Raw genomic sequence first — 27,936 nt, 5'->3', positions numbered from 1 at the left:
CTTGGATACTAAAAAATTTCTCCAGGGGTCGCCGTCCTTTGTCCAGTCACAATTAGGTAGCTTTTTGCGTTTCTTGCTTGTTTCCGACTTGCAATTTCTTTTACCGACTTTGTCTGATTTTGGCTACCAATTTGTTTTTTGTAGAGATGGCAAAGAAAAACGCTCAAGAGTCTTACCAGAGGGTTCAGGAAGCCAAGGCAAAGTCTCGAGCCAGGTCTGGAGGTGTTAGGATGGTTGTCTCTCCTCCTCCTCCTCCTCAGAACGTTGGGACTCCTTCTCAGCCTATTGTAATTTCTTCCTCTGCTTCCTCTCTGCCACCCCCTTCCGTCCGACCTACTCCCGAACCAGAGCCAAAGAAGCGCAAGACCTTAGAGTCTGGCGCTTCTGGTGAGGCGGACGCTCTTGCGTTCGTCCGAAAGAACATCTATCCTCATGCTCGTATGAGTATGGATGATGTTTCTGTTCGGCACTACCTCACTACTGTGGTTGAGGAGAGTCTCAAGACGGCGGGGGTTTGTGGCAAACTCTTGGATATATTTGAGAAGACTCCCATCATCTCTTTAGGGACGACCTCGAGGGTCGAGGAGCTGGAGGGTAGGCTCCGTATATATCAGGAGCATGAGAAGGAGTTGGAGGGGAAAGTCGCCAAACTGGAGGGGGAGAGGAACAGCCTCCGAGAGAAGGGGCAGAAGTTGCAAGCCCAATGCAACATGGAGGTGGAGTTGAGGAAGGCAGCGCAAGCCAGCTACAATAGTTTATTTGCTGATCTTGTGTCTGTAAAGAACGACTTACTGAACGCTCGGAAGGCCTACACCGAGTTGGAGGACTCTATTGCGGATGGTGCTGATGAAGCCTGGAGGATTTTCAAGGAACAGGTCGGGGTTATTGCTCCTGACTTGGACCTTTCTCCTTTGGACCCTGATAAGGTTGTTATTGATGGTGCCATCGTGGATCCTCCTGTCCCCATAGTGGAATCTGAGTCTGATTTAAAGACTCGGGGGCAGAGGATCGTAGAGTCCCCTCCTCGCTCTAAGGACGCTCCGAGTTCTTCTACTGTTCCTCCGACTTCCTCTTCAACTCCTACCCCTGGCGTTCCCCCTGATCCTGCTGGTGGTGATCTAAAAAAGTGATTTTTGGCTATTGGGGCCCGGCTTGTGGGCCCCTCTTTTTTGAACTCTTTATATTTATTTGTTGGTGTTTTGAACAATTTTGGCCTTTTAAGGCCGTAAACAAAACAGTGGTGCCCCTTTTTAATAGGGGTTTAATTTAGCGTTAAATAAATTCCCTTTCTGGATAAGGGTTTTGAGTTACCTTATGCGCACATGCTTTTCGTGGTTTATTTGACTCTTTGATCTTTTGTGGAGAAAACCTTTTCTTTGGGACTTGCTTGCTTTTCTGAATTTCCTTGATTCTCAAAGCAGCCTTTTTCTTAGTTTTTCCTTATCTCTTTTGGTATTCCTAGTACTCAATTTTGTTTTATTGAGTTTTTCGTGACTTAGGCTACTTTTGCGATTCATTTTAATTGTACTCGGTTTCGCATTCCGCCCTGTGAGTCGGACCGATCCCGAGTTTATCATGATCGACTTCTATAGCCTCTTTACACCGACTTGTACCTCGTCGTTTTATCCTGACGACCATCTAGGTCGGTTCATGGGATTTTTACGTTTTGTCGAGCTTAAATCGGCGCGTTTCGTAGAAAGAAAATTTAAAAGGGAATTTTGAAAGAGATATTTAAAATGAAAGAGTTCTTTATTAATTGAGGAGGTACCTTATTGCTACTAAGGGCTTTTGCTAATTTATTTCCCTTAGCCCCTACTGTGATGCCTCGTTAAAAACCCTTCTTCAGAAAAAACCCTTTGATTCTGGGAAAAAATCATGAAGCTGGGAAAAGAGTACATCAGGGAGTAGGGTTTGCTTTTAACTGTAGTACCTTTTCATATTACAAGCATGCCATGACCTTGGTAACTCGGTGCCGCCTAAGTCGGTCACCTTATAATAGCCTTTTCCTAAGACCTCCTTGATTTTGTATGGTCCTTTCCAATTGGCGGCGAGCTTTCCCTCCCCAGATTTGTTGACCCCAATGTCGTTTCTGATTAAGACTAAGTCATCTGGGGTGAAACTCCTTCGAATGACTTTTTTGTTGTACCTTGTAGTCATCCTTTGTTTCAATGCTGCTTCTCTTATCTGAGCTTCTTCTCGGACTTCAGGGAGCAAGTCGAGTTCTTCTTTATGTCCCTGTATATTCCTGATCTCATCGTGGAAAATCACTCTTGGGCTTTGCTCATTGACCTCTATTGGGATCATGGCTTCTACGCCATAGACTAGTCGGAAGGGTGTTTCTCCAGTGGCGGATTGGGGAGTTGTTCTGTAAGCCCATAGTACTTGTTGGAGCTCTTCAGCCCAAGCCCCTTTCGCGTCTTGTAACCTTTTCTTCAGCCCTGCCAGAATGACTTTGTTGGCTGCTTCGGCTTGCCCATTGGCTTGTGGGTGTTCCACCGAGGTGAACTGGTGTTTAATTTTCATACTGGCTACCAGGCTTCTAAAGGTGGAGTCGGTGAACTGGGTTCTGTTATCTGTGGTAATGGAATAAGGTATCCCATACCTTGTGATTATATTTTTGTAGAGGAACCTCCAACTCCTCTGTGCAGTGATGGTGGCCAGTGGTTCTGCTTCTATCCACTTTGTGAAGTAATCTATTCCCACTATTAGGTATTTAACTTGTCCTGGCGCTTGGGGAAAAGGACCTTGCAAAGGGCCATGGAGAAGTGATACTAATGAGCTCTTCTGGGAGGGCCACGTGGAAATTTGCATGCATTTGGCATGGCTGGCACTTTTTCACAAATTCTGTGGCATCTTTCTGTAAGGTTGACCAGTAAAATCCAGCTCGGATTACTTTCCTGGCCAATGACCTGGCTCCGAGATGGTTCCCGCAGATTCCGCTATGTACCTCCTCCAACACCTCGGTGGTTTTTAAGGTCGGTACACACTTTAACAATGGTGTTGATATTCCCCTTCTGTAGAGAACATTTTTCACCAAAGTATAATGTTGTGCTTCCCTTCGGATTTTCTGGGCTTCTTTTTCCTCCTTAGGGAGGATGTCGAATTTTAGGTATTCGACTAAGGGGTTCATCCATCCGAGGTTTAATCCGACCACTTCAAAGACTTCTAGTGTGTCTTCTGTTTTTACCACTGAGGGTTCCTGGAGGGTCTCTTGAATCAAGCTTCTGTTATTTCCTCCTGGCTTGGTACTTGCTAGCTTGGATAGGGCGTCTGCTCTGCTGTTTAGATCCCGAGTTATGTGCTTCACCTCGGTTTCTGCAAAGCGCCCCAAGAGCTCCGAGGCTTTCTCCAAGTACCTTTTCATAGTTGGGTCTTTTGCCTGGTACTCCCCACTTATTTGAGAGGTCACCACCTGGGAGTCGCTGTATACCATCACTTTCGTAGCACCGACTTCTTCAGCCAGCTTCAATCCTGCGATCAAGGCTTCGTATTCTGCCTGATTATTTGAAGCTAGGAATTCGAACTTGAGGGAAACTTCTATCTGGGTTCCCCTTTCATCTACCAATATTATGCCTGCGCCGCTTCCTGTTTTATTGGAGGATTCATCCACGTAGAGTTCCCAGGTAGTCGGTTTGTCCTCTTGATCCCCTGCATATTCAGCAACGAAGTCGGCGAGGCACTGGGCTTTAATCGCCGTCCGAGTTTCATACTTTAAGTCGAACTCGGAGAGCTCTATTGCCCATTGTACCATTCTTCCTGCAATATCCGTTTTTTGGAGGATCTGCTTCATGGGTTGGTTCGTGCGGACTCTTATTGTGTGAGCCTGAAAGTAAGGCCGTAGCCTTCGAGAGGCTATTACTAAGGAGTAGGCAAACTTTTCTAATTTATGGTACCTTAGCTCAGGGCCCTGTAGAACTTTACTGATGAAGTAGATTGGGTGTTGCCTGACCTCCTCTTCTCTTATCAAGGCTGCTGAGACAGCCCTGTCTGCCACGGAGAGGTATAGGATGAGGTCTTTTCCGGCTATAGGTCGGGTCAAGATAGGAGGCTGGCTCAAAAACTTTTTGAACTCCTGGAATGCCTCCTCGCATTCGGGGGTCCACTCAAACTGGTGCCCCTTTTTTAGTAGGGAGAATAGTGGAAGGGATCTTAATGCTGATCCTGCCAAAAATCTGGAGAGAGCTGCTAGTCGGCCATTCAGCTGTTGGACTTCTCTCAAACAAGTCGGGCTTTTCATCTCTAGGATAGCTCTACACTTGTCGGGATTGGTTTCGATCCCTCTTTGTGTTAGCATGAATCCTAGAAATTTTCCTGCCTCCACTGCGAAGGCGCACTTTGCAGGGTTTAGTCTCATCCCGTGCAACCTTATGGTATCAAAGACTTGTGAGAGGTCGGATAGGAGGTCCACTTCTTCCTTGGTTTTTACCAGCATATCGTCGACATAGGCTTCCATTAAGCTCCCTAAGTGGGGGGCAAACACCTTATTCATCAGCCTCTGGTATGTGGCCCCTGCATTTTTCAATCCAAATGGCATGACCACGTAGCAATAGTTGGCTCTGGGCGTGATGAATGATGTTTTTTCCTGGTCTGGTTCGTACATCGGGATTTGGTTATACCCTGAGTAGGCGTCCATGAATGACAGGTATTGATACCCCGAGCTAGAGTCCACTAGGGCGTCAATGCTTGGTAGTGGATAGGGGTCCTTGGGACATGCCTTATTTAAGTCGGTATAGTCGACGCACATTCTCCATTTACCATTTTGTTTTTTGACTAGCACTACATTGGCTAGCCATGTTGGGTATTTGACTTCTCTGATGAAGCCGGCTTCTAGGAGCGCCTGCACTTGTTCTTCTACTACTAGGGCTCGCTCTGGGCCGAGCTTGCGTCTTCTTTGTTGTACAGGTCGAGACCCTGAGTAGACCGAGAGCTTGTGAGACATGAGCTCGGGATCTATCCCAGGCATGTCGGAGGCCTTCCAGGCGAAGAGATCGGAGTTATCTCTTAGGAGCCTAGTCAACCCTTGTCTTAGGGTTTCCCCTAGGTTGGCTCCTATGTGAGTGTTTTTTCCTTCCTCTTCGCCGACCTGAATTTCCTTGCTCCCCCGAGTTCTATTGTGTGGACTTCTCTGCCTTTTCCTCTCAGGTTTAGGCTTTCATTGTAGCACTTCCTTGCCAGCTTCTGATCTCCCCTCACCGTCGCTATTCCCGACGAGGTCGGGAACTTCATGCATAGGTGGGGCGTCGATACCACCGCTCCAAGTCGATTAAGGGTAGCCCTGCCGATTAAAGCATTATAAGCCGACCCCACGTCGATGACTATGAAGTCTATACTCAGAGTCTTTGATTTTTCCCCCTTTCCAAAGGTGGTGTGGAGGGGTAAAAATCCTAGTGGCTTTATCGGCGTGTCACCTAATCCGTATAAGGTGTCGGGGTAGGCTCTTAACTCTTTCTCATCTAAACCTAGCTTGTCGAAAGCGGGCTTAAAGAGGATGTCTGCTGAGCTTCCTTGGTCTACTAGGGTTCTGTGTAGATGGGCATTTGCCAGGATCATAGTAATTACCACTGGGTCATCGTGCCCAGGGATTACTCCTCGCCCGTCTTCCTTTGTGAATGAAATGGTCGGAAGATCGGGGGACCCCTCTTCGACCTGGTAGACTCTCTTGAGGTGTCTTTTTCGGGAGGATTTTGTGAGTCCCCCTCCCGCAAATCCTCCTGAGATCATATGGATATGTCTCTCCGGAGTTTGTGGTGGTGGATCTCTTCTATCCGCATCTTCTCGCTTTCTTTTTCCATGACCGTCCGACCTTTCTATGAGATATCTGTCAAGCCGACCTTCTCTGGCTAGCTTTTCTATCACATTTTTAAGGTCGTAACAGTCGTTTGTGGAGTATCCATATATCTTATGGTACTCGCAGTAATCACTGCGGCTCCCCCCTTTTTTATTCTTGATGGGTCTGGGGGGAGGCAGCCTTTCAGTATTGCAAATTTCTCTGTATACGTCCACTACAGGAACTTTCAATGGAGTATAAGAGTGATATTTTCTTGGCCTATCAAGGCCGAGCTCTTCCTTCTTCTTCGCTTCCCTCTCCCTTTCTTTCGTTGAGGGAGGGGGCCCGATTCGCAAACTCGGGTCTCTTAGCCTAGCGTTTTCTTCCATATTGATGTACTTTTCAGCTCTTTCCTGTACATCATTTAAAGAGGCGGGGTGTCTTTTTGATATGGACTGTGAGAAGGGACCTTCTCTAAGACCATTGACTAGCCCCATGATGACCGCTTCGGTGGGCAGGTCTTGAATCTCCAAACATGCTTTGTTGAATCTTTCCATATAGGCCCGTAAGGACTCCCCGACCTCCTGTTTTATTCCCAGGAGGCTTGGTGCATGTTTTACTTTGTCCTTCTGGATGGAGAACCTCATCAAGAATTTTCTTGAGAGGTCTTCAAAACTGGTAATTGACCTCGGAGGGAGACTGTCGAACCACTTCATCGCTGCTTTGGACAAGGTTGTCGGGAAAGCTTTGCATCGCGTAGCGTCTGAAGCGTCGGTCAGATACATCCGACTTTTAAAGTTGCTCAGATGATGCTTTGGATCGGTGGTTCCATCGTAGAGGTCCATATCGGGGCTTCTAAAGTTTCTCGGAACTTTTGCCCTCATTATGTCCTCGCTAAACGGATCTTTCTCTCCTAAGGGAGAATCTTCTCTATCGCCTTGGGAATTCCGACCCTTGAGGGAGGATTCTAACTTTAAGAGTTTTCTTTCTAACTCTTTTCGTCGCTCCATCTCCTCTTTTAGGTTCTTTTCAGCTTCCCTTTGTCGTTCCCGCTCCTGCTCTAGCTGCTCGAGGCGGCTATGAATTAGCCCCATAAGCTCACTAGCGAGAGGGGGTCCTTCTTTTTCTGACTCGCGCCCCTCCGAGGAGTTTGCCTTCGGATTTTTGATTCCGGAAGTACCTTCCTTATTTTGATCATTAGCTTCCTGGTGGAGGTTCTGATCTGCTTCATTGTTTCCGGTGTTCAAATTCTCTTGATCAGAATCTGTCTCCACATGACCTTCTTCAGGGGATCTTTCCGCCATCACTGGTCAATCTCTCGGGTCCCCGGCAACGGCGCCAATGTTACGGTGGGTAACCGGAGATTAGTGGGCCGGATGACGTTGGTTGACCCAAACGTGTGAGGGAGGTGGCCAGCTGGTGCACCTGAAACTCGGTGTTCCTCCGTTCGACTTGTGCGTCTGGAAGAATGGGGGGTGGTACCTGCAATGACACTCCAATGCCTAAGTTAGCAAGAGTGTGAGCAAGTTGAGAATGTATTGGGACTTAGTGATACCTGAGGGATGTCAGGGTATTTATAGTGGTGAACCAATAACCACCGCTGAAGTAGTGCCACCTTTTTAGGTGGATAACCGTTCCCATATCTTAGGGAGGTTAAGATATGGCTCTATGAAGTGGTTAGAGAGTTTCTAGGGGCAGTTACTCATTCGAATGAGTGTTATCTGCCAGCTAACCCTCGTATCCGACTTCTTTGGAGTAGGTCGTGTTCAGTACCGACTTCTGGGGATGAAGGCCGGTACTGGGGGAGGGCCAACCCCTTTGGGTTGGGCTTTTTTGCTTGGATCCTGGGTCCTATTTATTGGGCCAGGGTATGAACAGTTGTGTTTAATAGAAATGTCTTTATAGACATATTTTTTGAATGTGTCTCTTTATATATGTATTTAAAATATAATAATTAATTATTATTGACAATAAATTGACAGATAATATGTTGGTACCCTATACTTTTTCAATATTAAAATATAGTTTGGAGATCACAATTCACAAACGAAACGTACAAGCCGTGAAATCATGATTGTCATCATGTTTCCAAAATAAAATAATAATAAATAAAATAAAATTGAGTTGTTATCACGTCGAATTCTATATTTCTATTGAGTATTGACCATAGGCCAGGTCAATTAAATGCAAGAGAATCTTCCTTTCTTGCCTACTAGTCAAGCACTCCAATGTCTCCATTTCACTTTTTTTTTTATAAATTAAAGAAAAAAAAAATCTCTTGACAATTTCAATTCCAATTCCTAGACGTAAATCTCAAGAGCCATAGCTTTTTTTTCTTTTTATTAATATATATAATTTTTTTAATTCCTCCATTAATTTTAATATCAAAGTGCAACTAAGAAAACTGGTACACAGCTATACAACAAAGAACAAAGTACACTACACACACTTCTCTGGAGCATTTTCACAAATAGGTGCCAGACCATTTAATTTTGTTAATTTGTTTTCATTACTCAATCTAGAATTTATTTGTTTTTCCACCAAATTTTATTTCAATGTGTTGAATGTGTTCTGCACTTCTGCAGAATGATCAATCTAGAGGTTGAATCTGAAAGTGTGCCTGAAACAGAGGACTCGCTTTCTTTTCAGCATGAAAGCATAGGAAGGTTGGGATCTGGGAAGAAACTGAAGAAAATGAGATCAATAAGGTTTCCCAGATTTTCAAGCATGAGATCAACCAATAGAAGAGGGAAATCCAAGCATGAGAATCTCTCCATTCTCTCATCTTTTGCAACAGAAAGTTCAGAAATGCCAACAACCCCAATTGAGATGTCAGATTCATCACCTCATTACATGAAGGGTACAAGTAGCTCTCATGCAAAGGAGAGCTTTCAGGTAAAAAGAAAGTTTACTGATTCTTGATAAATTTGTAAAAGCTTGATTTTGGGCAGCTTCAGTGTTTGTGAAAAGGATAAAATGAAAAATATGCATTCCTTCTTGAGTCTTGATTCTTGTGGAACTGTACCTTATAGAGCCATAGATGTGAAGTCTTTCTTGAATCTCTGACATGGATTCTTGATTCTTGTCTGCAGAATACACAAATGCTATTCACAACTGTGAAACTGAAGAGGAGTCTGAGCAGAAAGATATCCGGAAGGAATGATGTGAGGAGGAAACTCAAGTCATCAAGATCAATCAAGATTGGAACTCTGAATGGCCAAAAATCAACAAGAAAAGTATCTGAATCCATTTGTGACAGTGATGATACACAATCTTATGATGGTGGTAACAAACCCCAGAGAGTTCTTACAAGAAGATTGAGCTTGAAGCCTGTGAGGATCCTAGCAAAGATGCCTACTTCCAAATCAAGGAAAGCTTCCATGGACAAAGGCCATCATCACATCTCTCTGTCCACAGAATCATGCTTGCATAGAGCCACATGTTCTTCAACTCTCAAGGATTCCCATTTCTCTGATCACAATGAATTGCCACTTGACGAAAATGGTTCTCAAGAAGTATCAGCAGTGAAGGTTTGTCCATACAGTTACTGTTCCCTTCACGGTCATCGGCACAAGGATTTGCCTCCATTGAAACGCTTTATGTCTATGAGGAGGCGTCAGTTGAAGGCCCAAAGGAGCATGAAAATGGATGGTAGAGCTGCTACCAGGTCAAATAAGTCTGGTAATTCAAGGAAAGTTGCTCAGAAAACCGGAATTGTTAACACTGAAAGTGGCATATCTAACATTCAGAATGGGAAAAGGAAGGTAAAGGACTCAAGTATTAGGGCTGTTGACAATGAAGGATCCACATTTGGTGAAGGTGGCAGTTCTATGGGAGAGGATGAAGAAAATAACAACTTCAGGTATGATGCCTTTGAGAAATCAACATTAGTTGATGTGGTTAAGCCTTCTTCTTTTGATATTGAGATATTGGAGGGAGAAGTAGCCACCAGTGGTGAAGAAAAAGAAGGAGATAATGAAGTAATGCAGGTGTGTTCTTTGCAGAAAGAAGCTAAGCCTGCTTATAGAATACAGGAAGGGAATGATAGATATATGAAAATGTGGCACTTGGTGTATAAGCATGCCATGTTAGGTAACCCAGAGAGGGAAGAAAAGCATCCAAATGATGGGAATGATAAGAGAGGAGTAGGGAAAGGAGCTCACTCATTTGATGTAGTAAACAGCTCTTCCATTCAGGATCAGTGCGAAAGGGACCAGGCTGTGTATGATGAAAATAAGAGTGTGATTGACTTGGTCCAGAAAGCATTTGATGAAATTCTTCTTCCGGAAACAGAAGACCTTGCTTCTGATGATGGTTCTAAGTCTAGAGGCTCCGGTCCCGATGAGGAGCTCTTAGAAAAGAATGAAGATAAAACTGGGGAAGGGAGTGTCTCAATATCTGAAGAATCTCCTAAAGAAGATACATTGCTGAAAGACGAAAACTTGAGCAGTCAAGCAGAAGAGATAACAGGGCAAGGAATGGGATCCAAACCTGACCAGAAAACACCGAAGAGCTGGAGCAATCTGAAGAAGCTAATCCTGTTGAGAAGGTTTGTGAAGGCACTGGACAAGGTGAGAAAGTTGAATTTTAGGCAACCCAGACATTTGCCATTAGATTCTGAGTTTGAAGCAGAAAAAGTTTTTCTCAAGCGGCAAACAGCTGAAGAGAAACAAAGCGCTGATGAATGGATGCTTGATTATGCACTTCAGAAGGTCATTTCTAAACTAGAACCAGCTCAAAGGCAAAGAGTTTCACTTCTAGTAGAAGCTTTTGAAACAATTCTTCCATTTCAAGATGCTCAAAATGCCCCATTGTCTTCTGCAACAATTGAGAATCGAGCCAATCCAGTTCGGTCCCTTGATGACTCCTCGAATCACAGCAAGAAAGAAACAGAAAAAGGTACAGATTTATGGTTATTCTAATAAGATATGTTGCTTGGAAAAGCATCCATGTTCTCATAATATTATTATTGAATTTGCAGATAATGCTTGTTATAATACAATGCCTGAACTGCACAATTCTGTTGTGCTTAAAGAAAGATGTCTTGAAAGTCTTGGGACCAAGGCAGTTGAGAATATTTCTGCATCTGGAACCGTCAAAGAAAAATCAAATGCCACACACAGTATAGCCAGCAGTTATGATAATGGGGAGAAGGCATTAACTGGAAATGATAATATTCATCATGAGGAGACTCCATTCAGTGGGATACTCAGTGAAGTTCCAGAAGACTCAATACTGGATTCAAACAAAAGAAACCCAACAAGCCAATCTGGCTCACCCCAACGAGATTTTGAAACCAAGATTGATGCCAATACAGAACAATTTTCTAATTCGAAAAGTTTTATACTAAAAGGTCTTGTCAGGACACTTGGAACTAATTTGGTTGGTTCAGGAGAACCTTCAGACCAACTAGGGGAACCAAAAACAGACACAGAAGAAAGGACAGAGAAAGATAATATCCTTATGCATGAGCAATCTGAAGATCCTAATAATGCTAATGCAGAATCTGAGACTCAGCCAGAGAAGCAGAACTACACAGGACTATGGTACTTGGTGTATAAGCACATGGTATCCGGTTCAGGAGAAAATGATTCCAAGTTAGTAATTGATGGAGCAGATGGGAAAGAATCTGAGTATGAAGGTAGCAGATCAAGAGACACCTCAGTTTCATGTGAAAGTACACCAATGATGAATCAAGGTATGGACATGAAGGATCATGGTCTAGCTGACCAAGAAGTTGAACGCCAACAGCTTGAAGCCATCAAGATGGTAGAAGAAGCAATTGATTCAATCATCCCGGATGATCTTGAACATACACCAGACAGACAATTGATCACTGAAAACACAATTTCAGTCGACGGCTCCAAACAATCCAATGGTGCTGAAAGAGTGTTCAGCAAAGACAACCAAGAGGAACCAAGGATGGCATTTGGAAATGGAATAACCGAAAAATGCGAAAAGGAAGATCAAACAGAATCAAAGGAAGGAAACAACCCGGACAGGAAATTACCTAGAAGCTGGAGCAATCTTAGAAAGGTGATCCTGCTTAGGAGATTCATCAAGTCATTGGAAAAAGTGAGAAAATTCAACCCAAGAGGGCCTAGATATCTGCCAATAGAGCTTGATCCAGAAGCAGAAAAGGTTAACTTAAGGCATCTAGACATGGCAGGAAGGAAAGGCACAGAAGAATGGATGCTTGATTATGCGCTTCGACAGGTTGTTTCGCAACTAACCCCAGCTCGGAAAAGAAAGGTGGGGCTGCTAGTGGAAGCTTTTGAAACAGTCATGCCAACCATGAAAAACTGAAGCTGGTCAAATAGCATAATAGCTTTGTATGCAAAGTAGATTCAAGCTAATTAAACAAAGCTGAAAGGTAGGAAACCACCCTCCCCTGGCAGCAACTTCTAATTAGTTTAGTTTTTGGCTTTACTTTTTCTTGCTCTTTAAGTATTGCAAAGATTGCCAACTGTGTGAAAAAGGGAGTTTCTATGACATGAGAAAAAGAAATATCAAGCAGGCTCTTCTATATACTCCTATGCTTACCTTAATTACTATGTATGATCATGAATATCAACATTCGTGTAATAATTTATGAGTTTAATTTTGATGTACTAACATCGTAAAGCGTTTTACACAGTCGTGCAGTTACATCCGTTCTTTTGGATGACCATTCAAGTGGTCAATGTGAAAAGAAGTTATTTTTACTGATATGGCATTACGTAATTGGATACACGTGTAAAACTACTTTACATTGACAGTGCATCAAAATTAAATTCATAGTTTATAAGTTGTATATGTATATGCCACTGTATTATAGAGATGTCTAATTGCTGGTTTCCTCTATATTTGCAGGTCAAAAAGAAGATCTATTTGATCATAATCCTCTGGGATGAGTCTGCATATTGTTAGGTTTCCAGAACATTGTGTGAGTAGCACTGTTTGATTGATCCTTTAAATTTTACTTCTTTCCCTTGTTTTCCATCCACTGTTTTAGCAGTTAGCAGATGCATGTATCCTAAAGACCTTTGCATTACAAATACCATGGACGATTTCGAATGTATAATAATATATAGATATATACATTTTATTTTATTTGGAATGAATCAGATTAGCCTGATTTGTGTCATACACATTTATTTATCTATACCAATATATAATGGGGATATGGAAATTTGGTATCCAATTCCTTCTTCCCATTTTATCCTCTTTCTTTTTTTGTTCCAGAAAAGGATTTACCCACTTCACTCTTAATAAAAAAAAGTTACTATGTATTTAATTTTTTTTATTTTTTATTTTTAAATTAGCTTTACTCATGACAGAGTTTAAAACCGATTCATTTTATTTCAAGTAATAACATAATTTGTTGATATTCTATAACAAAATTAATTAAATTACAATACACTGTTTAAATATTTCTGATGTCTATTGTTTATTTTAAAAAAAATACATATAAACGTGTACTCCTTAATTAAATCTATACCAATTAATTAAATTACAATACACTGTTTATATATTTTTCTGATATCTATTGTTTATATTTAAAAAAAAATTACATATAGAAAAGTACTTCTTATTTCTTAATCAAATCTATACCAATATATAATAGATTATACCAATGTATAATGGAATAGGAAAGTTTGGTATCCAATTTCTTCTCCTTATTTTATCCCTATTTTTTTTATGTTGGTTAAACACTGAATTCAATATAATTGTTACTACGTCCTCCATTTTTTATCAAACTAATTCACTTTCAACCCGACGACATATTTTAAAACTAATTTTCTTCCAATTAAAAAATTGCTACCACATACTCAATTTAAAAACGGACCCACCTTCAATAAAAAACTGATCCACCTTCAGTCTTGTTAGAATATAATTAGGATCAATTAGTATTATTTAGTATTTCTGAATATTTATTATAGGAGATTACGTCTTTATTATTACGTCTTTATTATTACGATTTTCTTAGTACCTATAAATACCCTTTTATATTGCGTGTAAAATTGTCTGATTCATTGGAAAACCGAGAAGTGCGGATGGGCAGCAGGGGCACTGTGGTGGAGAAGTCAGAGGAGCAGCTCCGCAATGAGATCGATGAGCTTCTCCGCCAACAGCGCGCGATTACGGAGCGGCTTCGTGATCCTCGAGGCCTTCGAAGGGGTGCCTTCTCAGCTCCTCGCCGACAACCCTTTCCTCCCCATGGAGACAGGAATGAACCGGAAGGTCAACCTCCTGCTAAACGCCGGCTTTCTTCTGCTGTTGTCAGGGTAGAGGAGGAGGGAGAATTGATTCAGGATGATCCTGCTCATGCACCGAAGAGTGTTAACACTAATGAGGCCAGTGTTACTAATCAATCTATTTCTCAACACCAGACTGGGTGGTCTAGGAGAGACAGAAATTCCAACATGGACTCGGACCCTCCTGCTGCAGAACCCGTTCCAAGGGTATTGCCAAAGAATGATGATCCTCGCTTGGTTAACAGGAACAAGAGAATGATTGGTCAGCTTCTTGGAACTTTGGAGAAATTTAGAAAGGAAGACATGAAACTCTCAGGAACAGAGGCATACATGGGGAGATCTACTTCTTTGCAAAGGGCTGAGCAAAGAGCACGTGAAGAAAGCGAAAGGCTAAGGAAAGAAGAGCGTGAACAAATTGCTGAAAAACGCAGGAGAGACTTGACACTTCGGGCACGTGTGGCTGCTAAAACTGAAGAAAAGAAGCTGGAATTGTTGTTTCTTAAGTGGAGTGAACATCATAAAAAACTTGGAAATTTTATAAGGACTAAGACAGAGCCTCCCATATATTATTTACCTAAGAAGCCATTCCATGAAGATGCTGCGATATTTGAGAAGCAGAAAGAAGAGGCTTTTCTAGAATGGAAGAATGCAAGGAGAGAGGAAGTGTCTGAGTATCAGAAACAAATTGGGGAGCAGTACCTTGCAAACGTTGAGAAAGATATGGAAAGATGGCAGAATGCAAGAAAAGCTCGGAAAGTAAATAACGACCAAGATTTACAGGAAACTATGGACAAAGAATTGGATACACATAGGCTTGAGCATGGTCCAAAGAAAAGGAAAATACCTGGTGGAAGCAACAATGAAGATGATGAAGATGTGGAAGACATCAATATTGGAGAGGAAGACTTGATGGAGGATGTTTTAGAGGATGATGCTGGTAGAAGAGTTGATGAAACAACCACAACAGAAGCAAGTAACCCTAGTTATGAACCTGCAGTTGATTCTGATAATGTAGACCAGAAGTGATGCCAACCAGGTCATGTAGTTTTCAATGATTTTTAATGTTTTGTTGCCTATTCCATGCCTTTTCTAGGCTACCATAGATAATTCAGATATACTAAATAATACTAATTGATCCTAATTATATTCTAACAAGTCGTACTTAACCACCAAGAAAATTAAATTACTCCTTCACTTTTAATTTTGGTCTCGCAAACGTTTTTTTTCTCTGCATCTTGCTATCACGAAATCAACAATCACGTCAACGTCGACCACTTGAACAGAACAGAACATGACTGAAGAACAAAGATAGCAACACCTAACTAGAAGACGTGCAACTTATCGGGAGATGATTCGACAAGAAAACAAGTTGATATATCAACTGATACAACTTCAATTTCAACTCTAATGCCCAACACAAGTGGAGGTGCCACAAACACAGGAGTAACCCGATTGACTACAATTAGAATAGGCAAATAGAAATCTATAACAATATATAATGTCGATACGGAGTTATTTAAATAAAAGAACTTCCACCGTTAACAGTAACACATGTTCTTCTATCTCATTTTTATTCTTTATTTCACTAATAGTTGTAGGAACCATAACCTCTTCTTCAATTCTTTATTCCAATAATTTATCATTTTTATTAATTTTATCTGTTTTCAATTTTTTTTTATTTCTCTTTCCATTTCTGAATATGCTTCTCTGTATGTAACCAATTATTTGGATGAGTTTTTGTGATTTTCTGAACTAGATAATGACTATGCTAAATGTTGATTTTTGACGCCATATATGAAAGGAGGAAAAAAAATAATTATGGGTGATAAATAATTTTTTATCGATCTTATCGTTTTATTTTGGGTATATTCTTTATGTATTCAATTTTTAGTGCTTCTCCTCTCTCACAGTTAGGTGCACTTTTCTGTATTATTACTGTTGCTATCATTCTCCTTCCTTCAACATCGTGATTGTATCGCCTCCATCTTTTTCTCGCTTCCATTAACTACAATTGCAAATTTTATATCGTTTTACTGCGGTTATTAATTTCATGCATAACTTTCACCCTCATTTTTCTTTCTCTTCAGTGTACTTACTGTATTAATTCTTATATATTTTTAATCTATCTTTCACATCCAAAGTTTTCTCTCATCAATTTAATTTTAAAAAAAAAATTTATCTAATATTTGTTTTTGAATTTTTTTACATGTATATACCTATCAATAATGAACCGAAGAATTCTCATAAATTATTTTGTTAATTCTTTTTTATTTTTTAAACGATTTTGTACAAGATAAAATTATTTTTAAAATTTTTTAAATTATTGATTATGTAGAATATTTTTTTAAATTTTGAGTGCATCAATATTTACCTTTTAGTTAAATCTCATTTTTTTTAAACTGCTTTGTATTTAATGATATTTTTTTAATTTTCTAAATTATTGATTATGTAAAGTATTATAATTAAAATTTGAGTACATAATATTTATTTTTAAATTAAATTAAATAAATTATACAACAAAAAATTTAGTAATTTTGTATTCCACAATATTATTTGTTTGACATATAGCCCTTATGATTTGATGAGTTTAATTTTGATGGTGATTAGCACGTGTAAAACTATTTTTACACTAATAGGATATCAAAATTAAATTCTTATTTGATTGACATAAAAAAGACGCAAAAAAATTTTTGCAACTACCAATGATTTATTAAAATATTAATATATTTATTTCCTAAATTATTAACAATGTAGAGTTCTGACATTTAAGTACATGCAAATTTGTTTATAATTAAATTAAAATAAATAATTTATATTTCAAAAAAATTAATTAATTAAATATTATTTGTTTGGCATATAGTATTGATTATTTGATTGGCATATAAAAGATACAAAAAAAAATATGTATCTATCAATAATAAAGTGAAAAAACTCTCATGCATATTTTGTTAATTATCTTTTAAAATTTTAATCAGTTCTATGTTGGTTAATATTATTTTTTTATTAAATATTAGATTGACATATAACATTAAAGATATGGTAAGATAATAACATCTATGAATTAATTTTTTTAAATAACCTGATAATATAATAAATATCTAAATTTTCTGTTATATATTTTTTAACAGTTTCAACCTTCACAATATTATACCGGCTAATTTAGATTAGCCAAAATAAAGTAAAATAAGTAAAAACAAGAAGATATAAAATTTTATTTTTTGTTCTGTAGTACAAAGATAATATAATAATCTAATAAATTGTAATATTCTGGTTTAAAAGAACATAAAATTTAATCAAAAATACTATTTGTACACCAAAATCAGCCACCAATGTATTTGTGTATAATAAATACATGTGTAGTTTAATTTAGGATTAAGTTTGATTTTGGTTCCCAACGTAGAGGTCGAAAATCGGAATCGTCCCCAACTTTTTTTTTGCTACAAAATGGTCCCCAAGGTTTCAATTTGTTTTAAAATCGTTATTTTTACCAATTTTATTTTTTTATTACCAAATTATCCTTCATTAAAAAAATTATAAAATAAAATAAATATAAAATAAATATAAAATAAATAAAAAAAGGGAAAGAAAGGGTACAGAGAAGGGGAGGGGAGAGCAAGAAAGAAAGGGGGGAGGGGGGAGAGAAGGGCCACTGCCCGCCCGCCGCTGCCGCCTCTTCTTCTTCTTCTTCTTCTTCTTCTTCTTCTTCCGCTATACCGCCGCACCACCGCCCGCCGCCGCCGCCTCTTCTTCTTCCTCTTCTTCTTCTTCTTCTTCTTCTTCCCAAAGCTCACTGCCGGCGAGCCTCCCCTGCTTCACCACCGCCAGCGAGCCTCCCTGCTTCCCCTCCCTCAATCCCTGTCACAGAAGGAATCAGAGCTCACCACCGCCCGTTACCCTCCCTCCAGCCCCTTCCTGTCATGCCCAGACCACCGCGCTCAACCACTGCCTTTCCTGTCCCCTCTTTTCTGTTTTTTATTTTCATAATCCAGTTATCATTTTGCTTTCAATTTCTGTTTTTGGTTAGTGTTAGATGCTTGATTTGATTCTGGATTAGTTTAGCTGGATTTTAATTTTATGTTAGTTGATTTTAAGGTATTGAATTGTTGAAAATTGCTGCTGAATTATTGTTGTTGTTGTTGAGATTTTGTTATTGAATTGCTGAAAATTGCTTCTGCTATTCTTCCGCTTCTGCTTGATGTTCTATTTTTGGTTGATGGTTCTTCTGATTTTCAATTTTGTTGATGGTTCTGATGATGATGATGATGACCATGATGATAATGGTGGTGGTGGTGGTGGGTTCTGGTTTAACTTGGGTTTCTATTTAATTTTGTTGTTCTGATGATGATGATGATGACGATGACCATGATGATAATGGTGGTGGTGGTGGTGGTTCAGGTTGGGCGTAGACTTCTGTTCTGGTGGTGGTGGTTGATTTTGGGGTGATCGGAGAAGGGTATTTTCGTCCAAGGGACGATTTTAAAATAAATTATAACCTTGGGGACCATTTTGTAGCAAAAAAAAAGTTGGGGACCATTCCGATTTTCGACTTCTACGTTGGGGACCAAAATCAAACTTAACCCTTTAATTTATTTTCAATGTGTATTTATATTCTAGCATGTATTTTATACAGTTGGGGAACTTTGGTGGCTAATTTTGGCGTACACGTAGCATAACTTAAACTTAATATTATTCTTTTCAGTAGCTTTTTATCTTTTTATTTTAATTTTATTAAAAAATACTAATATAATTTATTTTTAATTTTTAACTTTTAAGATAAATATAAGGATGTGATATTTTATGTATTAGATATTGTAAAAAATTTATTACAGAAGAAGTTAAGAATATAAGAGAGAGAGAGAGAGAATTTTTTAACCTATTAAATATGAGTTATATCAAGTGATGATTAAGATTTAAGAAACATATTAGAACTCTGAATTCAAAAAAAATTTTTTTGACTCTCTTTATACCGTGTTTTACTTTAACTAACTATTTTTTTATGGATAGTATTTAAGTGACAAACAAAATAGTACGAAGGTTCATATTAGATTATGAAAATTAATATCATCATTATAGTAGGATCGCATTATTATTTCAAAACATGCAAAATAAAATAATAAAATATAGTTTAATTAATTTACACAATAAAATAAACGTACAACTTATATAAGTTGTCAAATGTAAGAAGTAACGACAGTCTTTTATTCTAAGGGCCTATATTAAATTGCAACTTAATTTTATAATTATTAGTTAAAAACTTACAATAATGTACTATTTTTATTATATTAGTTAAAATAATATATTTTAATATTATTTTTAAGGATTACTGACATCAAATTTTGATAATTTGAGCAAAAATTTTGAATGTTTTATGTCGTACATTTTTTTAATAGAATAATAAGACAACTTAAAATTCACATCAAGAAAAAACTATTATTTTTATACATTTAGATATTCAGAAGACACAAAAACCAATTCTTTTAACAACACTTTAACGACTCATAAAAGTTAACATAATAAATGATTATAGATCAAAGTGATAGATAAGATTGAAAGTTGCGATAATAGTACTTGTTGATAATTAATTACGATTGGGTGAAGAGAAGGTGTGAGGAGAAGAAGAAAATGAGAAAGGAGAATAAGGCAATAATAGTGTGCGATAGAAATAATAGTAAGAGAAAATAATAGTATGTGATACAATAAGAAGATATAATAAAAGTATACATTAATAATTTAAAAAAGTCTTAAAATTAAAGATAATTTAATAAATTGAATATAAAATTTAAAAAACAAAATATTTTTTATCTATTAGAATTATGAATATAAAATTAAAAAATAAAATATATTTTATTTATTAAAAATTATGAATAAAAATAAAAAATACTTTAAATATAATTTTTTATATTTACTTCAAATTAAATACTGTTAAAAAAATAAATAAATAAATTTTATAATATTTATAAATAATTATTTTATAAATATTTATCTTGATTTTATTACACATAATAACAATATAATAAATTTTTTAATATCTTATTTAATTTAAATTTATAATTTTTGAACGTCCTAAAAGTTAAATAACTTATAAAATTTTTATATTTATTTTTAAATATATTTTTTATTTTTAAATTATTTTATCAAATCTATAATTAATTGAATTAATTGAATTTGTCCCTACTATATTAAGGAATCAATTTAATTGAATAATCTTGAAGCGTTTATATAGTTATTTTTATAGTCAATAAATCTGACAGTTTTTCAAGACTCAAAAAGTTATTAATAAGGATATGTATGATGAATTACGAAAATTTTTTTTAGGTACACAATTTTTATATTCTCCTATTTTGTTTATTAATTATTCTTATAATTTGATATGTAAAAAAAAAAAATAAACATTCTCATTTCTTCTTCTTTTCATTACTTATAAGAAAATGAAGACCTCTTCAGATTCATATTTTGGCATACCACTTAAAAAATATAAAGACAAATATAAATATCTATGACATTTAAATAAAAATTATCTTTTGTAAATAACTAATATGTATTTTTTATTTATATATAATTTTTTTGAATCAGGATAATATTATTATCATTATTTTTTAGATTATATTATATATATATATATATATACACTTTTTTATTGTGTGTTTTTATAATTTAATATTTTAAAATTTTTTATAATAATTTTAATTTTAACAAAATATGATATAAATAAAATAATGTCAATATTAAAATAATAAAAAAATATGTATCTAATAAATTTAAAAAATAAATAATATATTAACAAAAAATAAAATTAATTAAAAAAAATAATAGAAAAACGGCTGAACAGGCACTCATATCGTGTCTGTTGAGCCGCTAGTGTTAATAATGATTATTGTTTTCAATTTTAATTCTCTGTTCACAGTTGGACATTTTATATAGTTATTTTTCGTATTTATATAATGATGTACTACTGAATTACAAAAAATAATGGTAATAATATTAAAGATGTCAAATGAATAATAAAACTTTACAGATGGCACCTAAAAAATAACTATATATTTGCAATTTTTTATTTTTTTTTTCTAAAACAAATGGATTCGCTTCGGCCATGACCTTTTACAATGCTCATCCTTGATTTATTCAATTGTAAAAGAAAAGAAGAATTTTTAAGTTGTTTCTCGAATTAATTTATAAAGTTTACAGATTTAATCTAAAACAAAAACTATATATTTGTTAATAATAGTTATGAACAGATAGACATCAAAGCAAATCCAAATGGATTATGAAACTATATATGTTGTGTATATATTTCCTGTGACTAATTTTAACATTGTTTCGTTAATTATTCTAACTTCCATAATTCACAGTTATTGCAACTAGATTATGCAAAATGCTTACATGAAATAACCGTTACATGCTATCAAATTCATATCTAAATTTCCTAAGCAGATTTAATGAAAAAGACTCCCACATATAAATGCATGACCATATTCATTGAAATCCAAACCAGATCTCTCTGTCTTTTTCTCCAGTCTCTCTCAGGTTTATATCTTTACTTTAAAAAAAGATGCTTTTTCAGTTAATGAATAACATGAGAGGTTGTTATTCAAGCAATAAGGATTGGCCTTCCCTGGTTCTCATATCAGAACTCATAGGGCTTCTAATCTTCATCATATCATTCACAACTTTGGTGTTTACTTGCAATCCAAGCATCCTCACAGAGCTATCAGGTACACCAAAACCCCCCACCATGGAAATCCTTGCACTTTCTGTATCCGGGCTCAATGTTTCATACACAAACAAAAATGTATCAGCCAAATGGGGTGTGGAATTGGTGGTGCAAAACCCAAACCTATTCTCAACATTGTATTTGGATCACATGGTTGGTATGGTGCTATATAAAGAAGAGGTTATTGGGGTGAGTTCCTTGGAGAAAAAGTTAATTGCTTTGGGACCAATGGAACATAAATTTGTTAGCTTTAAAGTGTGGAAGAAGGATTGGGATATAGATGATGAGGATCAACCAAAGGTGAAGGAGTGGGTTGTGGAAAATATCATGATGGACAAACATAAAGAGAAGATTAATTTCAGTGTGCAAATGGGTGTATGGGGTAAAATTAAATCTAGTTGGTGGTCTTCAAAGAGTGTTATCATGAATCCTAGGTGCATGGATTTGACTATTAACTTTGTCCCTATGAGGGGTTTTGGAATGTTGTTAGATGAAGAGCCAATAAGATGTTATGTTCCTATGTTGGATAATTAGAATCTTTCTTTTTTATTTAAAAAAAAAAAAAGAAAATTATTTCTTCCAATCGTCAATTTGTATTTGACATGAAGGAATATATGTCTATAATTTTTTAGCCTGCGTTAGTCATATACAAGAATTTGTAAATTCAACTGTCACCCTTTGTTGGTATCTTTTATTATTATTCTTCTTAGTTAATTATCATGATTTTCAACAATTATTACAACCAATTTTATCATCCTGCATCTCCTCCTACTTTATCTACAATTAGAAAGACTACTAGAGTGGAAATTCAGGTGCAGTCAACTTTACATGAAATTAATAGCTAATAATCGTTAAATAATTTGCAGCTCTCAGTTATCAACTTCACGTAAAATTAACTGCACTTGAATTTCAACCTATGTGTAATTACCAATAGTAATAAAACGGATAAAAATACATTTTTACACTACTTACTCTTTTGCCCTATTTTATTTTATGTAGATTTTATCCCATTACTATTTCTAATAGTAAAAGTTTTACCCTAACTCGTATTCCCATTTCTGTCTCTATAATTTTTTAAACTAATTTTTATTAACTTATATATAGAGAGAAAGAGGAATAATATTTAAATTATTTTTAAAAGATAATTTATTTTTTAAATTGACTTCTAAAAAATTTTGTTAGTTATTCGTATTAGTCAAAGATTGTTTATTAGATATATTAATATAATAAATTAATATTACGTATTCCAAATTAATTAATTAATATATTTACAATTATAATTAGTTGACCATCAGTCCATCAAACAATATTAGAACATTATTAGAATCAATAAAAAAAATTATTAGCATCAGACTTTAATAATGGTGATTTCTTTCAAATCCATGGTAATTTTGTGGGTAAGTTATCCTTGCATATGTGTCATCATCTCAGCCATTGATCAAAAAAATTTTCAACTTTTCAATTAATGTATTCATTGGTTATAGCAAAAGCCTTTAATGAACATATACCATAACATATACTACATTAATTATTGTATATACATACTATATAGCGTATTGGGAATCATTTGTAATTATAATTTATAATCTCTAACTTGTTTTTCATTTTAAAATATACCCTCCATCTCTTCCTGAAATTCAACATGCATGTCTCAGAATTTGGAAAACACATAGAACCCACTACCCACTGGTATTTTCGCCTGCGTTGTATACCCACTACCCAACCCTGAAATTTGTTATTCTAGAACCCTCTACCTAACCCTGTTTGGTTTTTTCGCCTTCGTTCTATACACAGCGTACATTTAGCAAGAATGATCTCCTTCGATTGAAAGGTTCCGGAACTGGTGCTCTGATTCCGTCGACTAGGCATCGACGTCAACTGAGGAGATGGCGAATGCTAAACTAATGTGGCTCCGGTAGAGAAATTTGTAGCTGAACTTCTGCTTGATCGAAAACTATGGCTGCTGGAAGCTGGTTTACCAACATTCATTTTTCGGCTGCCTTCGAATTAGGTGCGTACGAATTAGGTAAGGTCACCTCCCTCTGAGAGTGCATTTTTTATCCGTTCAAGCTCAACCTTTGGTTGTCATCAAGGTATGTCCAATTAAGTTTTTTTGTTAATCCATATTAGTTTAATTTGGATGATAGTCCATGCCTTTTCAACGGTTCTCTGTTTAGGGCGTTGTGTTGCTTTTAGCATAAACTTAGTGATCATACATGAAGAATTGGGTGCTTACCTTTAACAATGGGCATCCAAAAATTAGCCTATTCGGGTTGGTGTCTGTCTTTGACATGTAACAGATGGCATATTTTTCGCAGAAATATTTTGGGGCAACACCATCTGTTACATCCGCAGGTTGCAGTGAACTTGAACTTGCATATCCAGCTATCAGTTTCTATTGTCCGCCGGCTTCACCTCTGCCTCGTCTCGTGTTTGAGGAGCATGCATCACTGGCCATCAATCTGATTAATATTAAACATAGGGGTGGCAACACTACCCGAACCCGCGGGTACCCACCCCACTCCTACCCGCTCGGGGCGGGTAATTACCCGCTCCCGCACCGGGGCGGGTTTTAACGGGACGGGTTCTTTGGTGGGGCGGGGCGGGGTCGGGTTTAGGTTAAACCCGCCCCTACCCGCCCCGGTATATATAATATATATGTAAATATATATATTTTTAATATATAATATATGTAACATATATAAAATAATTAGTAAAATAATTAATAATATTATATCATATATAAATTTTTACTTTAATTTATATTATATATGTAAATGGTGGTTATATAATTTTTAAAATTTAATTTTATTTGTTAGATTTAATAATTATAGGGGCAGGTTAGGGTTTAATATTTTACAACCCGCGGGTAGGGCGGGGCGGGTTTGATGCGGGTTTTTTGTAGGTCGGGGCGGGGTCGGGTAGAGCAAAAATCCGCCCCTACCCGCCCCGTTGCCACCCCTAATTAAACACCACCATGAATAACTATTATCAATTATTGCATTCAAAATTGAAACAATCTGCTTCGATCAATGGTGATTAAAGAAAGTGAAGATTGGTTGTGATGATTAAATTGGTTGTGAAAATCGACAACAAAAAGAAACGAATCAGCTATAAGAAGAAGCAGTAGGCCTTATAATGGTTTTTCAAGAAGGTTTTCCACGTGGGTCGACGGTACCGTTCCCGGCAAGGGGATGAGTTACGTTCTTCGATGATTTCGGAAATACTTCACTCCGCCTGTGAGTCACAGAAAAGGACATACACCCGCATAACCCTAGACGAAGAAGCAGTAGGCAGGGTCTTCGACGGGGTTCGAAAAAATCTGTCACTAACGATGAGTCACCGAAGAAATCAGAGGAATGAAGTAGAAGAAGAGGCTGTTGACATTAAAGCGGTATTTAGGGGAAGGTTTTGTGAGTGGGTTGCCGGAAAAATCAAACGCTTCAACTACAGGAACGGTTGGAGGAGCAGCGAGGTAGAAGAGGAAGCTCTATACATTACACGGGTATTTGGAGAAGGTTTTGCGAGTGGGTCGCTGGAAAAAATCAAACCCGTCACCTATAGGAAGGGTAGAGGAAGCAGTGAGGTAGTAGAAGAAGAAGCAGTGGACATTACAAGGGTATTTAGGGAAGGTTTTGCGAGCGGGTCGCCGGAAAAATCACACCCATCAGTCCATCACCTACAGAAAGGGTAGAGAAGAAGGAGCAGTGGTCAGTAAGGGAGAAGAAGCAGCGAGGTTGAAGAAGAAGCAGTTCCTTCGAAGTGTATTTTGAGAGGTAGAAGAAGAAGAAGCTGTAGACAATCCAATAGTATTTGGGGAAGATTTTGATTTCTTTAGTATTTGGGGAGGGATTTGTAAAATCAATTATTTGTATATTGCACCCATTTATATTACAGTTCAAATACGTTATGTGGTATAATGTAAATAATATAAAATACAATGTAGTGTGAACACATTTATTTAAGGAATTAATGAGAGATTGAAAATTTTTTAGATCAATGGCTAAGATGATGACACATCTGCAAAGATAAATTACCCACAAAATTACCATGAGTTTGGAAGAAACCACCTTTAATAATACCAAATTTATTTTTGAGCAATTAACACTATAAATGTCAAATTTACATTTGGTACGCTCACTGTTATACAACCCAAATTTTATTTTTATCTTGTTTGATTTTTTTTTCTTTTTTTATTCTCTTTTATTATCTTTATCATAGTTGTCAAATCATCTTTTTCATATTTTTCCTTTTTTATATGTTCAAAAAATTAAAGTACAAAAATTTAATTTACAGTACAAAAATTTTGATGCACATAAAAAATTTTAAATGACTATATATAAAAAATATTGACACTTAACCAACAAAATACATACAATACAAAAATTTTAATACATAACACAAAATTTAGTACATAATATAAAAATTTGGTACATGGCACAAAAACTTTTCAAGAACTACATATCTAAAACATCGACTCCTAATCAATAATATACATACAATATATAAATTTTGGTGTACAATACAATTTTTTTACACACATATAAATCTTTTGATACACAATACAATTTTTTTAAAAACTGTATGTTCAAAATATTGACTCACTGAAAGTTTGTGTTATACATTAATAAAATTAGTGTTATTCACAAAAATTTTATATTATGGATACAAATTTTAGTATTATGTATAAAATTTTTTATCCTACATTAATAAAAATTATGTCAATAAATTTATATGCTCTCTAACAAATTAACAATTATGTGTTAAAAAATATGAAAAAAGAAAAGTAATAACGCATACATGTGCATTTTTTTTATTTGTGTCAATTTAATTGGAATTGACTACAAAAACTCTTTTACTTGTAGCATCACTCAAAATTAAATTAGAAGAACCCTGTAATATATAATATTTACATTTGCAGGAGTAAAACTTGAGTTTAGGGCATGTATCTACAGCAGCGTTTAAGTAATGTCTTTTGATTTCATCAAATTATTTAAAATAAGAAACGGTCTTTTTAACGTATAAATAGTTGAGAATTTACATCATTTTTGATAAAATTAAGTCTACGATAATGATATTTATAAATTGTTCTTCTTTTCAATGTATAAATGGTTGAGAATTCACATTATCATCATTTTTGATAAAATTAAGTCCACGGCAATGATATTCATAAATTGTTCTACTATAATTCTTCGTAGATAACTTTAATTTTGATTTAATAGTTGTTTATACCCTAACTCAAAACTTAAAGTCAGGCTCAAAGTACAGAAAATTCAAAAAGTAGTTACTAAATAGTCGATCTCCTAAGAGGTCGGACAAGAATACTACCAAGTGATAACTCTTTCTTGAAGGAGTTATCCTTATTATCTTTTACTTATTTCTAGAAGAGAGATCTCAACAACCCCTAAATAAAAGGAACAGTTATTCGCCAATAATGGTGAAACTATTCCAACAGTAGTTATTAACTCATCACCTATAAATACACTGATATTTCTCAGATATACTTAAGATCCAATCTCTTATAAATTTGGTGGTACCCTTATTGACTTAAGTATCGGAGCGGCAGCCATCTGACACAAACTAAGACGGACGCTGCCTCATTAAGAGTCTGAATCTCACATTCAGGTCTAAACATAATCTAGTTTTAGATAACTCTTAAAATAATAGTATATTTCAATAGAGGATGACCATACACTTTTTTAACTTAAATAGTAAATATCATGACACAGACTTTGAAAACTTTTAATGTAAGAGATAGAAATTTGTAAATCTTTCATAAGTAACCTCATATATACTATTTAAATTCTTTGCCACTAGAAATTACATCTCGTGCCTTATTTGATTTTGTCAAATTTGTTCAACAACGGAAGTGAATGAGGAAAATAACATAAAATTTATTTCATATCATTTTTTTTTGGCTTATGTCACATAAAATCTATAAATAATATTTTTTATTAAGATATTTTAATTTATTTTTTATTTTAATTTTTAAAATTTTACTTTTACTTCAAGAAAGTAAACTAAAATATATATCGTTTTCTCCTAACAACACCGCTCCTTTGACTACATTCAAAATGAAATAAACATTAAAAAAAAAAACATATAAACATCAAAATATATATTAATTTTGTAGTTAAAACAATAATAATTGGTTACATTTTAACCTGTGCATTAATAAAAATACAAAGGCCACAGACTTTTTTTGTTGTGTCTGTTATCTC

General features: G+C 36.1%; 4 protein-coding genes across 4 annotated transcripts; all 4 read left to right on the top strand.

Annotated features, from left to right (window-relative positions):
• The first annotated feature begins 146 nt into the window (after positions 1-146).
• LOC148554469 (uncharacterized) lies at positions 147-1,130 on the top strand. The gene has a single exon (XM_088492112.1). The coding sequence runs from the start codon at positions 147-149 to the stop codon at positions 1,128-1,130; it is 984 nt and encodes a 327-aa protein (XP_088348238.1).
• A 6,792-nt stretch (positions 1,131-7,922) lies between these two features.
• LOC107645531 (uncharacterized) lies at positions 7,923-12,866 on the top strand. The gene is made up of 5 exons (XM_021103805.2): positions 7,923-8,241; positions 8,353-8,662; positions 8,860-10,666; positions 10,749-12,140; positions 12,620-12,866. Exons 2-4 carry the CDS (start codon positions 8,354-8,356, stop codon positions 12,071-12,073), a joined length of 3,441 nt encoding a protein of 1,146 aa, XP_020959464.1. The 5' UTR covers positions 7,923-8,241; position 8,353; the 3' UTR covers positions 12,074-12,140; positions 12,620-12,866.
• A 580-nt stretch (positions 12,867-13,446) lies between these two features.
• LOC107645530 (uncharacterized) lies at positions 13,447-15,139 on the top strand. The gene has a single exon (XM_016349581.3). The coding sequence runs from the start codon at positions 13,804-13,806 to the stop codon at positions 15,028-15,030; it is 1,227 nt and encodes a 408-aa protein (XP_016205067.1). The 5' UTR covers positions 13,447-13,803; the 3' UTR covers positions 15,031-15,139.
• Positions 15,140-21,736: 6,597 nt separating this feature from the next.
• Positions 21,737-22,249, top strand: LOC107646300 (uncharacterized). Its single transcript, XM_016350492.1, has one exon. It carries the CDS (start codon positions 21,737-21,739, stop codon positions 22,247-22,249), a length of 513 nt encoding a protein of 170 aa, XP_016205978.1.
• Positions 22,250-27,936: the final 5,687 nt, after the last annotated feature.

The sequence above is a fragment of the Arachis ipaensis genome, chromosome B6, assembly GCF_059453495.1.
Source record: "Arachis ipaensis isolate K30076 ecotype BB chromosome B6, ASM5945349v1, whole genome shotgun sequence".
NCBI lineage: Eukaryota > Viridiplantae > Streptophyta > Magnoliopsida > Fabales > Fabaceae > Arachis > Arachis ipaensis.
The sequence above is the reverse complement of the archived record's forward strand: the minus strand, read 5'-3'. Positions and strand labels throughout refer to the sequence as shown.

Excerpts from the sequence above, each read along its gene's own strand:
- LOC107646300 (XM_016350492.1), top strand. The coding sequence starts at position 21,737 with ATGGAAATCCTTGCACTTTCTGTATCCGGGCTCAATGTTTCATACACA.
- LOC107645531 (XM_021103805.2), top strand. The coding sequence starts at position 8,354 with ATGATCAATCTAGAGGTTGAATCTGAAAGTGTGCCTGAAACAGAGGAC. Across the intron at positions 8,663-8,859 it reads ATGCAAAGGAGAGCTTTCAG|AATACACAAATGCTATTCAC; the intron begins GTAAAAAGAAAG and ends TCTTGTCTGCAG. Across the intron at positions 10,667-10,748 it reads CAAGAAAGAAACAGAAAAAG|ATAATGCTTGTTATAATACA; the intron begins GTACAGATTTAT and ends TTGAATTTGCAG.
- LOC148554469 (XM_088492112.1), top strand. The coding sequence starts at position 147 with ATGGCAAAGAAAAACGCTCAAGAGTCTTACCAGAGGGTTCAGGAAGCC.
- LOC107645530 (XM_016349581.3), top strand. The coding sequence starts at position 13,804 with ATGGGCAGCAGGGGCACTGTGGTGGAGAAGTCAGAGGAGCAGCTCCGC.